Here is a 17,176-nt window from a genome sequence, read left to right on the forward strand (position 1 = left end):
ATAAAGGAAGTTCTTCACAAAATGTTGCAATATATATATTCTGAATAGCACACTAAAAACAATTATTGAAAAATCCTATTAAATCGAGCATACGATTATTTAAAAGAAGATTTCAAGAACTCGATTACGTGCTATATCAAAAGGGTTGCAAAAAGTTTTCATTAATACTATTCAACCCCCTTCTAGTGTTTTCAGGTACTTTAATTAGCTCATTTAATCATATCAAATACTAGATAAATATTTATAAAGTATTAGAAACTCACAAAAACATATATACACTTGAATTTAGACTCAATTATCAATATACATGCTTTAACATAAGATCTCATTATATATGTGCATTCGTAGTAGTATTTATACTCTACATAATCATAAACATAAGAGTTATTATCCTAGTACGCACGATGTTAATCTTTCACACCTAAAATCAAAAATATAACCTCCCACCATTCTCTCCCCTACCTCGTTCATCTCTATATGAGTTGAATGATTAATAATATATCAAGATATCTCATTTATGAAATTTCATATGTCAAGCATGCATTAAACAATCACCAAAACATAAAATTTCTCTTTAAAATTCTCTCAATAACCAAATCACATATCAACATAATTTTATATATATATATATATTCACAAAGTCATATGTTCATCAACAATGTAAAAAATGATACAAGTCCATACCAAACAACAAAAACATACAAGTACATAATAAATAAATAAAATGATAAAAGATTGAAGGTGAAAAAAAAATTACAAAAAAAAGTTATAAATAAAATTATAGAGATAGAAAATAATCTAGTATTCATTGTGACACCTAATATCTCACTGCATTAAATTGATTTAATGAAAAAAAAATCACACTCATTCTACTTAAAAAAAATAAAAATTCAGTTGAATAAAAAAAATGTAAAAACATAAATTAAAAAAATTATATATATATATATATATATAGAAAGAGAGAGAGATGAAAAAAAGTTAGACCGCATATTGATCCTGTGTTTTTCTTTTTCTATCATTATGAAAACGACATATGCGGCTTTCATCAATTAATGCTACTGACCAAAAGAATAAATACTTGTAGGCATGGTTATGTAGTTATTCTGGATATGCTTCATTTTTCCTTTCCATATTTTTCTAGCCCGAGAACAACCAACTTAGAAAGAAACAAAATAGTATAAAATGTTTTAATCTTTATTAATATATTTAGCATGAGGAGACAGACGTTATTGAGATGAGATGAATCCATGGGTGTCAAAGTCTGGACAGGGTTGCAAGAAGAATTGGGTGGCTATCCCCAAGCTAGCCTTTTATTTATCTAATCAGCAAATTACAGTTATCCTAAACGCATCCTATAAATCCTTTAACCAATAAACATATTATAACATTCATAACTCTCATATAATTTGACCACTAAATTTTATTTCTTAAGCCTAACTCCGCTCGTCCTATCATTAGTCCACAAGAATGGATAAATTTTCCAGTGAATAACGCCATGTATATTACAAAAGAAAACCATTATTCATTATGACCATTGACTTTTGTCTTGATTCCCACTACAAATTCGATACAAAAAGACTATTTTAAATCAAACTCCCACAAGGATTTTCCTATTATTTTTGTACATGAAAGGACTGGCGAAAGAAAAATGAAAATAATTAAATAAAATGGCAACGAAAACTTCACTCGCCTTCTCCGGGGTCACTTTAACATTCCATGCACTGTGCTGAAAACTCAGTCGCTGAAGATCGTCCTGAATTTCGTCCAACAATTTGACAATCACGATAATTTCAGTGATAACCAATCTGGTTAAGAATCAGAAAATAGACAACTAACCCAGTCAGTTACTGAAAGTACATATCATTTCGTAATTTTACTTGTCCACGTGTCATATGGCACCACTGCACGAACAAGATACTAATATCCACTGAAATTAAAATATTGAAGTCCAAACTCACCATTAAGAAATTTAACGCAGCAAGTCCCTACGAAAAAATATGTATTCTTTCAGCAAACAGAAATTCATTGATACCTTGAGGCACCGACTGGTTTCTTCGAGTATAACAATTAAGCAGAGCAATATAGTTAAACTCCTGCTGCAGCTTTTACAGAACCCGACTTTCCCTGGTATTAAACGGAACAACCATTACTCATTCGCAACATTATATTATAGAAAGTTGCAAAACTACCAATTCAAAATTTTTAGAAGAATGCATCATTAGTATTGAAAATTACAGACTTTAAAGCCCAAATGAAAATCACATTGCCAGACCTTCGATAGCCAGTCAGAGAAAACAAATAGGGCAGCCGCAGCTCTGTTTTATTGTTATTTTTCAATAAATGTAGTGGCCTTCAGTTCCAAAAATCTATAATTGATGTATTATTCATTACCACTTAAATCACCAAGGCATTCATTTTGTTGACCAAAATTCTAGACAAGAAATCAATGGAAGACAAGCTAAGAGTCATCGACTTACCTCAGATGATTGACTCTTTCGAATCCTCCTAGTAGGAGTCCTCATGGTAACAAATTCCTCAGCTGCACTTGGGTGAACGCCTACTGTGGCATCAAAGTCAGCCTTGGTTAAGCCAGCTTTAATAGCAATTGCAAACCCCTGGGCATCAAGCGAATGCATATCAAGTGAATTGAAATTTCACGTATCGTTAACAAGGCAATACAGAGCAGCAGTAGCAACTCTAAAAACCTGTATAATTTCAGGAGCATCTTCTCCACACATATGCAGACCCAAAACTTCATTTGTTTTTGCAGAGACTACTACTTTCATAAACACCCGGTCAGGAAGCCCAGAGAGAGTAGATTTCAGTGGCCTAAAATCTGCAGTGAAGATGTCAATATCTCCATACTGTTGTAAAGCCTGGAAAATCACAAAAAACGTCATAAAACATTAATCTGCACAACCGATTAAAATATGCACAAGACCATTTGCATGTATGAGAATCAGACACTGCATAATTCTCTCACCTGTTCTTCAGTAAGACCAACTTGTCCAATTGGTGGTTGAGAAAATACAGCGGCAGGAACAGCTCTAGATAAAGAGGAAAGTAACAGAATCAGTTGGTAAGCTATGAATTTACTAAAACATAGTGTGTACAAGTTACCAAGATTAGCTTCCGATATTACCTGCACGTTTAGGAATGATGAAACACATTATGGCAACGAAAAGCTAGAGCATTACGTATGCACTAATGAATGATTGAACAGAAGATTTACTAGCAAGACACTGTTTGGCATTTTTTTCAACCGTTTCTCTATTATTAACTATTGGGTGAAATTCTATTTGGTTGGGTCCCAACAAATAGGAACTAAGCCAGGAACTAAAATTTCAAACTGTTTGAAATACAATAAAGATTTTCGTTTCTTCACCTTTGCTGAACTACTCAGCTCTGTTCTCAATATTTGCAAATAAGGTAACGGAATTCCAAGTAATTTGACCTTTTAACAAATAGTTTCATTAATTCCATCACAAATGTGAATTGAGATACATTGTCTATTACTTCTTTAATCATCAAAGATTTATGAACAAGCTTTCAAACAAATAAAAATATTTCAAAATTGTAATCATTGGGTGTGCAAGATTGGCAGAATAGAGATACCGATGATTCAACAGTTGGATTTGTATAATGATATTCTCTGTAAATAGTGATGCCATTTGAGGATATAACTGAGTCCCAGACCAGCCACTAAGTCAACATTGAAGGTTATATATGAATTTCTTAATCCTAACACTGGTGTCTCAAAATGTATGAGCAATTCATGAAGATTAAAAATATTAGAATATGGATTCTATCTTTTAGCATATGTTTAAGGTTAATAATTATATTATATAATTGGCACATTTGACATCTCAAATAAATGTTTTCTGAAGTCCAGCGACCAGGATATTTCATTGTGTTTTTAACAATAAAAACAAGCAGTTAAAATGATTATCCAGGATTGAATTGCAATAAATGGAAAAATTATATTTTATAGGTATGAAGGAATAGTAATAATACAAAAAGTCAAGCTATATTTTACACAAACTTTATAAGCAACCGTTATTGTCACAGGACTACTTTTACACTCTATCAGTTCTTTTACCAATTTATAATCAATGATATTTTGTTTAAAAATCCATGTGACCTCCAGCAAAATGCAAATAAAAACCTATAACTAAACATGATGCATTACGTATATAATACCTATAATCAGGTTTTGTTGGGCTATCCTGAAACAGTGTTTTAACTAATGCCCCTGCCTCCATCAAAGCAACTGGGGTCAGATTTATTCTGTTTGTAACATCTCCAACTGCCCAGATTGAAGGAACTGATGTTTGAGAGTATTCATCAACCTGGAATGAAGAAGTGTGAGACCAAGATCATATCAATATACACCAAATAGAACCAATGATAAAGCTTAAATTACCTCTATTGCTCCATCTTTAGCTAGTTTCACACCAGCAGACTCCAGCCCTATGTTCTGCAGTGAAATCAAAGTTCATACATATTCTCTATGTTTTTGTCTCTTTCTGTTCAATGTGTAAAAATAAGATGCTTGCAAAGTAAAAATTTAAATATTAAAATTTGAAACATGTAACTCAACTATTAAGGAAACTAGGCCAACTATGGAACAAGAGAAAATACACCATAGTTCAAAAGTTCCAGACCTTTGAACTTCAATAAAGACAGAAATTAGCATGAAGCATCAGCATAGAATCATTCAAAGAAAATTAAGCACATAACTTAGGGAAAATATTGCCACATAACGAACTAAAACAATAGTTAAACACTTGTTTCTATTGATATATTTAATGATGTAAGTTGTTAATATAGGTAAGGTCAATCAAACTCCTTGCCTCTAAATCATTTTCTAAGCTAAAAAATATAGGCACGTATGTAAATTTCAAACAGGTAGCTACTAAAAAGTAAAACTATACAACTGGAAATAATACCTTAGTATTAGGTCTTCGTCCAGTAGCAAACATAATATGTGAGAAACCATTCATTGTACCTTTGTTGGTTTTTAAAGTGAATGAACCATCAGCTGACTTCGTAATAGCTTGGGGAGACTCCTCAGGATGGATTTCAATACCTCTCAGAGATATTTGTTCTCCAATAAAATCTCTAATCTGCAGACAGTTCACAATTTGAATAGGACAGTTTACTACGCAGTACCAATTCTCCAATTATATATCATTCATGAGTGCATACCTCTTCATCAAATCCCCTCAGAACCTTCTTTTTCCGTATAAAGAGATGAACGTCGCTTTTCAAACCATTGAAGATACCAGCAAACTCCAAGGCAATGTAACCACCGCCAACAATAGCTATTTTCCCAGGTTGTGATGGTAAATCAAGGGCAATATCTGAATCTATTGCGTATTCCTTCCCAGGAATATCAGGAATGAAGGGACGACCTCCAGCGGCAACTAAAATGTGTTTGGCTGAATATTGCTTACCATTAACGTCAACCGTGTGAGCATCTATAATCTGCGGATTCCAAAAGCAACATTACCATAAAATAAAAACAAAATCTTCATTCATTGATTAATATATAGAAAGCTATAAAGAACTTCAAAACCAAACCATAGCATTATCCTACCTTTCCATGCCCTTCGATCAGCTTGACCCCAGCATTGTTCAAGATATTCTTGTAGATGCCAGTAAGACGCTGCAACTCAGCATTTTTATTAGCTATCAAACTACTCCAATCATGCTTGGGCTCACTGTCATAACTCCAGCCAAAACCATGACTTTCTTCAAACTCATGAGAAAATTTTGATGCATAAACAAGCAACTTCTTTGGCACGCATCCCCGTATTACACAGCTACAAGGAGAAGACAAAAAGGAAACATAAAAAATAAGCATTTGAATTCTTTTACAAAGGAACAAAAACTGAATAGCACAATCAATGAACACAGTGAGAAGGCCATAATAGAGGGATAATTAATTGAAATAGCTAAGTTGTAAACACTTATTCATACAAAAACCACCACCAGTTGAGTTTAAGGCTCAGTCATTATTGTGATATCGTAAAGAAAATAAGCCGGTTTGGATAAATTGCAATTGTATATTTAAAAAAATGAACTAAGTTTCTCCAATTGGTTAAAACTAGCTGTATGCAACACTTTAAATAAAGTTTTGAAGAAGCTAATAGATATAGATAGAACTTCTACAGATGAGATTATGAAAGTAATATGAGAAAAGCTTAACTCTTTTTTATTTTTTATTATCTATAATTGATTAATTACTATTTTGTACTTCCAAAAAGAAAATTAGTATCCATATTAAATTTTTTTTAATACCTACACTAAACATTTTAAATCTATTGTAATTTAAGGACGGAAAGGAATTACAGTAATACCAGTATTTAAATATTTTCATTACGTTGCATCAAAAAAGCAATTACATATTTAACACTGTGTGACTTGTCAAAAGAGCCTGTTAGCCTGAAATCCACTATTCCCTGTCCTCCACAACAAGAAACCCTAGTTTAACAAATCGCAAATGTAAAAACAGAGGGAAAACGAGAAACTCACGTTCCGCCGACGCCTCCAGTGGTTTCGGAAGCGACGGTGGAGAAAGGGAGCTCGCAGATAGCAACAGAAGCACCGTTATTCGCGGCGAAGCGAGCGGCTCGGACGCCGCCGCTTCCTGCGCCGATGGTGAAGAGGTCAAAGTCGTAGTGGACGGCGACAGCATCAGCTCCGTTTTGAGATTGGGCGCGCACGGCGAAGGTGCAGCGGCGCGTGAAAATTGGAATTAGGGATTTGGAGAAAGGGCGGCGGAGTAAAGAAGAGCGAGGAAATGGAAGCGTTTTGTTGAAGAAGAGAGTGTTGAGAGAGAGCGATGGCGAAAAAGAGAGCGAAGTTGCCATTGCTTTTGTATTTCTGTTTTTTTCACTTCTCTCTTTGTGGACTCCTTTTGCTTGCTAATGCAAATTTACTTGTCGCAATATAGCTTTATACTCCTTTTCACTTCTAAAATAGAAAACCCTAATTATGTAATTTTAGAATCATCAAATATATTCCATAAAATAATATAAGTATATGCCAATACAAAAGATTCAAAAAGGAAAATAAGAAGATAGTATTTCTTTTTTCTTCCAAACAAATATCATATTTAAAATACTATATTATAATTTAATTTATAAGTAGTAAGAATTATTTTTAAGAAAAGATTTTTAAAAAATGTCATATGTATAAGGGTTAATAAGTGTATTAAACTTTAGCTTTCTTTAAAAACATGAAATAGATTAAAAATAAAGTGATTATTTTTAATTAAAAATCAATAAAATAAAATAAGTGTCCTAAATATTCAAAGTGTTTCAATTGCCTATCAATCAACTAATGCAATCAGCCTATAAATAAAATATTTCGAATAAAAAAAATGTTAATGTACTAATAAGTCATCTGTTAAATAAAGACATGAAATTGAATGAATTCTAAATTAAAATAACAATAATAATGAACTACACCATCAAAGTAAAAAATAAGAGAAATAGCACAATTTATGTGAAAAACATTCATTTATACAGAACATAAATGTCTGGTCCTTATTATATAAGTTTGTTTTTTATATTTTAAACTTTTTTTATATATTTAATGTATTTAAATTTATATTATTTTGATTTTTTAAAATAGTTATAATTTTAGATTATAGGATAGTGAAGTTCATATCAAAATAAAAATCTGCAATGTTGATACAACTGTGTAGCACTTGAGGAAGGAGAATAATATTTCATATCAAAGAACCACTTTATTCCATTTCTAAGACAAAAAAGTTTTCAACAATAAGAGCATTAACATTTTTTTAATTTTTCTACTCCTACAGCTTCTCCCTCGACAACGTTGATTGTTGCAACGAAGTTCCTATTTGTAGAGCCTAAATTGTCTCCTTTGCAATAGAGAAGTTAACCCAAGACCAGGAACTTTTTCTTCTTGTTCAGGTCTACCCATCTTAAGATTCTCTACTCAAACTTAAACCTTATTTATTTCGAACATACCCATAATCAAAATATGAATATGTATCATTCTGGGATGAATTTACATTGATATTTATAATTATTATTATTGATCATAAAATAATTTTGAACCCCGTAAATAATATTAAAATATTATAAAAAAAATATTGTGAAAGTATTAATATGGAAATACTCAAGGTTGATTCTTTAGACTGATAAAACCACTTTGGTAAAAAGATAAATAAAATGGGCAGATAAATAACTTCTGCAATTTAGATGATGGATCAGATACGCTATTTAATGTTGCCAAAGCTAGATAAACCTATCGTAGTTGTATAATTTTATTTTAAATTATTACAATTAACCAGATCTGCACTCTATGGTCGAAAGAAATATAAGTAATAGGTGTAGTTATTGCAATTTGGTTCTTGGTTAATTGCGATTTGGAAAATTAATTGAAAACATTGGTTCTAGCATTTCTTAAATTGATTCTTTAAGCGCCACAAATGCTTCTTCTTCTACTCGTCCACTTTACACTTCCACCGTGGAGTAGCTGTTCATGTTATTTAGTGTGTGAAGAATTGAACAGACAACAGAAAGAAGTAGGAGTGGTGAAGATTGTGTTGAAGTTGAAAGAAAGGAGAAGAAATTAAGCACACAAGTTTGTTTTAACACAACAGAAGATGAATCCAGAATTTAAAGGGACAATCCCGACTCTTCATCCTCCTCAAGAGTTGAAGTGTAGACAAAGAAGAGAGCCCATACAAGAGCAAAGACACCCAACAGGATCCAACCAAGAAGGTTGTTGCTAAGCCCAAAGGGAAGCCCGGTTCCTTCAGTGCTTAGTCTCTCATCCACCAAGGCCATGGCTGGGCCTGACATGACTGCAGCACAGGTGGCTGCCATCAAAGATGCTCCCATCACCATGCTTGAGCTGCTTGCTTCCTTTACAGAAGGTTTTTCCTCCATGGAGCACCTCACTCTTCCCACCTTACCCATTGTTGGCAATCCTACATAAAATAATTTAATGCTTAAGAAAAGGGTTGCTGCATCAGAAATCATTATTCTAAACCAAACAATCAATTAAAACATGTATCTTAAAATTCTCATCCATCCAGATAAGATAACCAAAACTCTCAAGCTTTACTTATTTACTTTCTGGTTGCATGGCATGTTGAAGAAATCAGACATGAAAGAGCTTAAAGTCGTTATTTACAATGGCAAATTAGGATGAGAAAAGACAAACCAAGAACAGAAGATGAGACCCCAAGAGGCCGCTTTTGCACAAGACATGTGATCGAGGGGGTGGTGGTAGCAGCGGAGATGGTTGCCATTTTTTTCAGTAACTACGAATGATCAGAGTGTGGAACTGAAGTGGTAGAGTATGATCTGGCTGTAAAGAGTAAGGGTACCAGCTTAGTACCAAACCTAATGTTCAAGTTAATATCACCGATCCAAAGAGAGTCCTATACACCACAAAACATGGATAGATTCGTGGCCCCTTGTTAGATATCCTTATCTTCAGCAATCCAATCATTTCCAGCCATGTGTCAATTAATCCATTTGATGATCAACTTTCTCCTCATTCATCTAAGCTGATTTTAGGAAGTTGGAACAAACTTTTTTTTTGTTAATTGAACTAATTATTTAATAAGAGAAAAATGATCAAGCAGTAATTATCATCCAATAACAACTATTTATATATAATAAATTTGTTAATTTCGATAGCGATAACTTAAAAATTCATAGAGAAAATCAGATTTTTACAGACAGAGCACAATTCTCACACATTGTTGTATAATATATTACTAATAAATTTCAGATAATGATGAAAATATGTCTAAAATATATTAAAAAAGTATAATTAACATTGCCCTCGGAAAAATTTCCCAGGATTACAAAACTAGAGGGACCGTTACACAGCCACATGAAAATGAAATATAAAAAAAAAAAATCAGCATTTCAAACAAATCACTCAAAATGTAACTTCAATTACTAATAATAGGCCTGCTGCCTTTCGTCCATTATGATTTCCAAACCTTCCTAGTAATACCCTCGTGACCAATATAACTTCTGATATTTCATAGCCACACCATAGGAAAGAGAATGAGAAAAAAAAAACCATCATAAACACTATGAAGACGTCACTCCTTTCCACTTTGTAAAGACTAGAGATCAAATCATCCGCACGGAACAATTCAAAACACAGCCGTCATCCCAATTTGCAATTGTGTTCTTCTAAGTAAATAAACCAGCTCCCAGTCGATGCATCATGGAACTGGGCAAGACCCACATTTGCTCCAAATTCACATTAAAATCTCTTCTAACAGGAAAGCAAGTATGAGTTGCTTCAACATGAATCACATTCAGGCCTTGTGTCGCCCAACCAAATACACACCGAATAGCAGAGAATGTCGGTATAAATTAAGAGACACTAAATATTTATATATACAACCAATTGCATCTGCAAGCAGCTACTGAATCTTCATCTTGACTATAATTTGCCAAAGTTCCAGAAATAAATGCAAGGAAATTTGGGGTGGTCAGAGATGTGGAAAACTCTAAAGAAGAATTGAAGAAATAATAACGTGAAGCAATCCGTGAGCCTGTCAACAACCGAAGCCCACTCAAATCGGGTCGAGGGAACTTTAAATTTTGAACTATGCCTGGAGATTGCACCGTTGCAAAAAATGGTTGTCATAATTCACATATTTGGTCCAAAAACTTTTGTATCTGCCCATGGCAATATCCAACCACGGCTTCCTAAGACCATCATAGTGTATAACGGCAGCCCGCTCAATCTCATTTCGATCGACATCTGAACTATAACCAAGGCCAAGAATATGCCACTGTCTATTCAACAACTCTGTCTTGTTATAGAAAGTGAGCCAGCCTAAAGGTAGACTTCCAACGCTCGACAACCCCTGCAAACATTATCCCAGACAAATACATAAGACAATTATTCCATTATAATTTTATTTTCAAACAACATCGGGGAAAGAAATGAAAAGTTGCTCAAACAAATTAACATTTGTGCTCCATCTAAAACAGTAATTTGAATGATGAGACGTACTCCCCATTATGATTCAACCACCAAAATTAGATACAAGAAGAAAACGCCAATTTTGAATACAAATCTAAAAAATGCCTTGGTGATATCAAATCTTTGCCTGATAATAGCATCCGATTCAGGTAATTCAGAATCAAAACTCAAACTACTTCGTTAAGGATGCTAAAATGCGAAAAAGACAATCGCAAGTGATGATCAATACAATTGAGGTTCAAGAACTTGGATGCCAAACATTGTTCTTCAAATTACCATTACCTCGTTAATGTCAAGAGTCTAACCGAAAATCTAATGAAATTTACATCGGAGAAATTTGGTTGGGGTAAAATAAGGGTGGACAAAAGATCCAAATTGTGAAATCCAATCCATAATAATCCAAATCCATATTACTTCAAGTCTATTTAAATGGATTTTTTCCGATTCAAATCCATACTTTTGTATTAAGTCCAATCCACTTAATTGAATTTAGATTGGATCATATTTTGGATTTTCAAAATCAAGGGGGTTCTAAGTTGAGATAAAGGTTTAGCCACGTCAGCTCAATCCAAGGTTGAGGAGTTAGCCCAAGCTGAAAGTTGAGTCAAGTTAGCCTAAGACAAAGGTCAAGCCAAATCGGCCTAGGTAGATTCGAGTCATCCCGGTCAAAGGTCGAGCCAAGTTGACCTAGGAAGTGAAGTCAAATTAGCTCGGGCTAAAGGTCAAGATGAGTCAACCCAAGTCAAAGGTTGAGGCATGTCTACCAAGTCGAAGATTGGGGAGAGTTAGTCTGGTTCGAAGGTCAAATTGAGTCTGCCTAGACTGAAGGTCCAGGCAAGTTGGCTTGGGCCAAAGGGTGGAGTCGAGTCATAAAAAACCCAAGATTGAGTCGAATCAGTCGAGTCGAAGAATCGAGATGAGTTGGTCTGGACAAAAGAATTGAGCGTAGTAGAACAAGGTCGAAGGTCAAGCCAAGTCAATATAGGCCGAAAATTGAGATGAGTTCGTCCACACCAAAAGTCAAGTTAAGTTGGCCTAAGACAAAAAAGCAAGCCATGTTGGCCTCGGTCAAAGGTCAAACTGAATCGGTCATGACCGTAGGTCAAGCTCAATCAGCCCAAACCGAAGAATCAAGATTAATTGACCCAATATAAAGGTGAAGATGATTAGGCTCAAACCCAAGTCGAGCCAAACCTAGGTCAACATGAATCAGCTTGGGTTCACGTCAAATTGAGTTAGTCCCGCCCAAGTCTTAATAGGCCTTATAGTCAAGTGTATTAGATTGATCTTACATGATTTAATCTAATTGACAAAGTGGATTAATCTAGATTTAATCCAATTTAAATTAGACCGAAAAAAATCATATGTAGTTGATCTAGTTAAAATGGATCTGGATTATAGATCCAATCTATTTTACTAGATCTAGATTGGATCTAGACTAGATTTTGAAAAATCCAATCCATGACCACCTTTAGTGTAAAATATTGAAGTGCACAAAACTAAATAAAGACATTTTTTAATCGTACCATTCGCAAATAATTGTGATAGACAGCAGTTAAATTGTGTCTCCTCCACTGTTGCAAATCAAACAAATTCATCCCAAATGCCCATGTGCAAGCATTGATATCAAACCTCTTTCCAATTAATGGATCTGAAAAGTTTAAGAACATGTCAATCCTATGAAATGGGATTTTTCCTTCTTGACAAGTTCCAACTGCTCCAATTACGTTTCCCTTCATATCCATATTCCACAGTGCACTGAGATCTTGTTGTACCACCACATCATGATCAAAGAGCACAACCCTATTTAGAGCAGGAAAAATGTCCGGAAGATAGAAACGTAGGTAGTTCAATTCAGAGGTGTATCTTGGATCGCTGGAGTTACTTTCCAGGAAGGAATTGTCCTTGGACAACCATTCAAAGTTGTCTATGCTCTGTACGTGGACTGTAGCTTTCCCAGGAGGATTTATCAAGAACCACATTGAGATTGCTGGTAAGTTGAGTGATTTGGTCAATACATGGAAAACAAGTTTCCCCTGTTCCTGCAATTTGGAGTTCATTGTCAAGCTTTCTAACCACAATATATATACACACTTAATGAGAACTATTAAAAATAGTATGTTTATGGAGTAATGAGAGAAGAGAAAAAAAAGCAAATGATAACACAAAGTATATTGTTGATAATCTATAATTTGTTGCAGTACCTTCATCTCATACTCCTATTTATACTAATAAATCGGCCAGGTACTTGTATTACTAGTACAAAACCAGCCCATTAACAAACCAAACTAAATAAGGAAACAAAACGTGAAATATTGAAAAATCAGGAAAACAACTCCTAATATTGCTTTCTTAATTAGATGATTAATTGATTTTATAATATTTTCTAAGTACTTTAGAAACTAATATAAAGATATGTTAAGTTAGCATACTTTTAACTGCAACTAAATTATAATGAATCCACAACTTTACAAGATAAAGTGACATGAATTGATGCAGAGAGACAACATTCTTCTGAGAAAAAAAACTTATTTAGACACTTTAATACAGATGCTGAGAAATCTGACGAGGTAAAACGAGCTCCCACTAACTGGAAATGACTGTTTATCAGGGAGTGACTAACAATAATTTTCTTTTGGAATATATATATCAACCCAATTAAATAATGAAAGGCGACATACTGTAGAAAGAAAGTGAAAGGAGAATTTTATTTTCTAACAAACTACATTGAGATAGATCATAAATCATCTTAGGTATTTGCTGATTTGGCTTCTTGATTCTGAAATAAGTTCTGTAACATTGAAAGCTGCAACTAGAATAACTATTCTAATTTTCAAGTAGTCAGGGTCAACTTCAAATAACATTGTGTACAATTTGTCCTGTAATTAACTCCCCAAGGTTAGGGGGAGGGATTATAATGATAGATCAGGTTCTTCCCGCAAGTTCCTATTTTCACCCTCTCAAATGTCAAACAAGCATTTTCGAGTAATATTGGAGAGAGGAACATCAAGTCATCAACCACCAAAGCAACCACTAACCACTAGGGACTTGTCTACTTTGAAATAACGTGACAGCTAAACTTATTAGTATGAGTTAGTATCTCTTTTTCTTTTTCAGCTTTTTCAGCACTTACATTGGAGTCACAACAGAAACATTAGCTCAAAAAATATTAGAGAGTATCTGTGTTGAAAGAAAAAACAAGATAAAAGTTAATCCAAAAAAAAAGTAAGTTATTTTACCTTGGCAGATGAGATAGTAGAGTTAACAACTGCTGCACATGCCAGAACATTGTCAGAGAAGACAGCATAATGATAAAGTTCTGTGCGATGAATATTATTTTCATTTGGAAGTTTTCTCTCCTCTGGCCTCAATGCAAAGTACTCTGCAGTCAACTGCATAGAAAGACAATGAATGCCTTTTGGAGCAGTCCTTGCAGCAAGATGTACAAGATATGTTGCTTGATGTCGCTGAGAACGGACTTGCTCTTCAACCTGACGCTTCATTGTATTGAGCTTGGCAGCCATATTAGAACAGTCAGGAAAAGCACGGTAGACTTTAGACAGTGAAGCTTCCATGTGTCTCATTTTCTGCAAAGCACTGTGAACTTCACTTGTTTTCAGATTGAAAAAAATTGTCAAATTTTGTTAACAATTCTTATCAAACAAAAAATGAATGTGTTATAGCCAATCCTAAACCCAGGTAAATGAGTGCGTTAGGCTATTCACAAACAACGTAAAACCCATCAATATACAAACATGGATCAAAGATAACTCATTTCAGATTTGATGATTTGATCTTTAATCAAACCAGTGACACTGTGATCTATGTAACTGATCTCACCTAGCGGAATAAGGCTTTTGTTGTTGCTGTATTCAGTTCAAAAAATTAGCAATTAACCATAGTGATTGTGGGACAAATTCAAGTTTCATATTTACTCTCTTCAAGGATCAAAACATTAGCAGTTTTCACTTGAAAGTTCTAGATGCAAGCATAGACTTACATGGGAAATTTTACCTCATTGACAGATCTGAATCCTGGGTGGCTTCACCAACTACTAATTCCATCTCTCTTGATAGCCGCTCCAAATCTCTCAAGCGCAAATTGCTGCTTGGTGGTGCAATTTTCAAGTATGCCTTGGCTAAATTAAGTTGATTCTTAATCTCTTGAACCTTCTTGGTTGTTACTTCAATATTCTTCTCTAACAGTCTCTGTGAATCATGTATATTCCTACCTTGAGACGTGAAGGATAAATCATTCTGCTGAGTTCCCTGGTGTTCTTTTCCGTGTTGATTGAAACCTGAACTCGACAATAGTACAAATTTCAGACAGACCCATATACTTTATCACTTAAGTGGCAATATGCAAGCCCAAAATTAAATAATAAAACATAAACTCATATATACCAACCATTTATTTCCAAAGTGGCGCCTCTGTATCCCGCATTTCTAGATTCGTTAGAATCATGATTGTTTTCTGAATCGTAACCAATTGTTGAAACAAAATCTTTTTCCGTATAAACAACTTGATTTGGTTCATCTAATTCTTCAGCATCTTCCTGAAACTCAAAAACAGGCAGAAAATTTAAAAGTATTATATGTCAATTCACTCGGAAAAGAAAACAAGTACTTAACGCAATGAGGAAAATTCATTATCAAAACTCTTATTACCTGTTCTACAGCATTTAACTTCAAAGTATCCGTCCTGTATGCCTACAACAAAAATAAATTAATAAACAAAGATCGTTTAAAACAATCCATAGGTGTTTGGTATTGTTATTAAATCAAAATTGAAGTTTTACATCGAGAATGAAAAACCTTGATGACACAAAAAACAGATATAAAACTATAGTTCTAACTGGAAAAATACACCAGTAGCACGTATCAAACTGCATCTAAGTTTTATCCTAAAATAAATTCAAGTTCCAAAGCGGAGCATAAAAGCTGGTATAGTTCAACTAGCTGCTTTGAAAGGAACACAAATGTTTCCTCCACTTAAAACAAACAAATCCGAAGTAATACGATTCTCCGCTACTAAATTCCGGGAAAGTGAGAGAAATTCCGTTGACAACTCCACTCACCGACACTACATTTTAAAATCCAGTACTAAAAACCAAGGCAAGCAACATATCCTCCGGCTCAAACTCTTTCGTGGCAACCAAAAGCAAGAAGAGCTAGAAACAGATTTCAAAAAAAAAAACAGGAATCCGGAGTCTTACAGCGCGATATAACTCTTCGAGAAACTCTCTTCTTCCTGAAATGACGGCAACATAAAGGCGCAGAATCAATCGAAAGAGTCACAAAAAATGGTGAAAGCAAAACGACATTGCAAAATAACAAGTAGCAAAGAAGCACGTGATGAGAGAGAAAGATAGAGGAATTGAACTTACCGAGAGGAGTGAGAAGGTTGAGGCGGTGAGAGACGAAGACGAGGGGAGCGACGACGGAGAGAGAGAGAAGAGAGAGGATGAAAATCCTCTGGCAGCGACGGATTTTGCTCATTGATGAGTTTGGTTCTTCTGGATCCTACTGGAGAAGTAGTGCGTTACATTACATTGCGTAGATTCAGATCTTGGAGAGGATATGATGTTTCAACCCGAAGAAACACGCACGTAGGGTTTCACTTACCGTTTCCGATGATAGTTAGTGTCAGCGAGATAGAGAAAAAAGAAGCAGAAGCTTAGCTTTGACCGTGGTTATAGTTCCGACACGGCTACCTGTGAGTGACAGTCGGTGAGAACGAGCAAAGTCAAGTATAATTGACTGCGAAAATTATTATTTATATATACAAAAGCTTCCAAACAACCATTTATGTTTTTAGAAGAATAAATTCATAATAGTTTAATTTTTAAAATAATTAATATGTTCTCGGTCCGGTTTGGTTTGATACTAGTAAAACACTCCTAATTGTATTGAAGACGGGGTGGATGCTAGAGACTGGACGGACGAACATTGTTCAACACACGATAAGATGAAGACCGAGCGGACTTTGCTCCAAGCAGGCTACCATTGGGAGCTGGACGAACGTTGAAGACCCCTTAAAACATTTCGAGATGGTTTCGAGACCGGGCGATTCTTGATGACTGGACGAACACGTTGAGGAGTAGACGGATTCGTTGAAGGTCGGACGACCACCTTGATCTTCCCATGTTCCAAGTTATTCATTCTCCCTCCTC

At 34.5% G+C, this 17,176-nt stretch overlaps 3 protein-coding genes across 11 annotated transcripts; all 3 read right to left on the reverse strand.

Moving 5' to 3' along the window:
- Positions 1–1,500: 1,500 nt before the first annotated feature.
- Positions 1,501–6,951, reverse strand: LOC108326338 (glutathione reductase, chloroplastic). Of its 6 annotated transcripts, XM_017559788.2 has the most exons (12): positions 6,538–6,950; positions 5,600–5,825; positions 5,209–5,487; positions 4,950–5,126; positions 4,424–4,477; positions 4,201–4,349; positions 2,984–3,047; positions 2,706–2,876; positions 2,478–2,615; positions 2,033–2,124; positions 1,837–1,927; positions 1,501–1,753 (listed from the first exon to the last, which is right to left on the reverse strand). In XM_017559788.2, exons 1-10 carry the CDS (start codon positions 6,873–6,875, stop codon positions 2,086–2,088), a joined length of 1,635 nt encoding a protein of 544 aa, XP_017415277.1. In that variant the 5' UTR covers positions 6,876–6,950; the 3' UTR covers positions 1,501–1,753; positions 1,837–1,927; positions 2,033–2,085. The 6 variants fall into 6 exon arrangements, with proteins under 6 accessions (XP_017415277.1, XP_017415279.1, XP_017415276.1 ...); XM_017559790.2 differs by lacking the exon at positions 1,837–1,927; XM_017559787.2 differs by lacking the exon at positions 1,837–1,927 and having other exon boundaries at positions 1,501–1,805.
- A 1,619-nt stretch (positions 6,952–8,570) lies between these two features.
- LOC108325118 (photosystem II reaction center W protein, chloroplastic) lies at positions 8,571–9,402 on the reverse strand. The gene is made up of 2 exons (XM_017558129.2): positions 9,208–9,402; positions 8,571–8,971 (listed from the first exon to the last, which is right to left on the reverse strand). Exons 1-2 carry the CDS (start codon positions 9,293–9,295, stop codon positions 8,658–8,660), a joined length of 402 nt encoding a protein of 133 aa, XP_017413618.1. The 5' UTR covers positions 9,296–9,402; the 3' UTR covers positions 8,571–8,657.
- A 382-nt stretch (positions 9,403–9,784) lies between these two features.
- LOC108326496 (probable galacturonosyltransferase 6) lies at positions 9,785–16,764 on the reverse strand. Of its 4 annotated transcripts, none has more exons than XM_017560029.2 (9): positions 16,629–16,764; positions 16,391–16,526; positions 16,220–16,254; positions 15,672–15,713; positions 15,412–15,559; positions 15,019–15,301; positions 14,244–14,601; positions 12,531–13,046; positions 9,785–10,885 (listed from the first exon to the last, which is right to left on the reverse strand). In XM_017560029.2, exons 2-9 carry the CDS (start codon positions 16,500–16,502, stop codon positions 10,622–10,624), a joined length of 1,758 nt encoding a protein of 585 aa, XP_017415518.1. In that variant the 5' UTR covers positions 16,503–16,526; positions 16,629–16,764; the 3' UTR covers positions 9,785–10,621. The 4 variants fall into 4 exon arrangements, with proteins under 4 accessions (XP_017415518.1, XP_017415517.1, XP_052730331.1 ...); XM_017560028.2 differs by having other exon boundaries at positions 16,391–16,529; XM_052874371.1 differs by having other exon boundaries at positions 12,531–13,040; positions 16,391–16,764.
- Between the last annotated feature and the right edge of the window lie 412 nt (positions 16,765–17,176).

The sequence above is a fragment of the Vigna angularis genome, chromosome 3, assembly GCF_016808095.1.
Source record: "Vigna angularis cultivar LongXiaoDou No.4 chromosome 3, ASM1680809v1, whole genome shotgun sequence".
In the NCBI taxonomy this organism is placed as follows: Eukaryota; Viridiplantae; Streptophyta; class Magnoliopsida; order Fabales; family Fabaceae; genus Vigna; species Vigna angularis.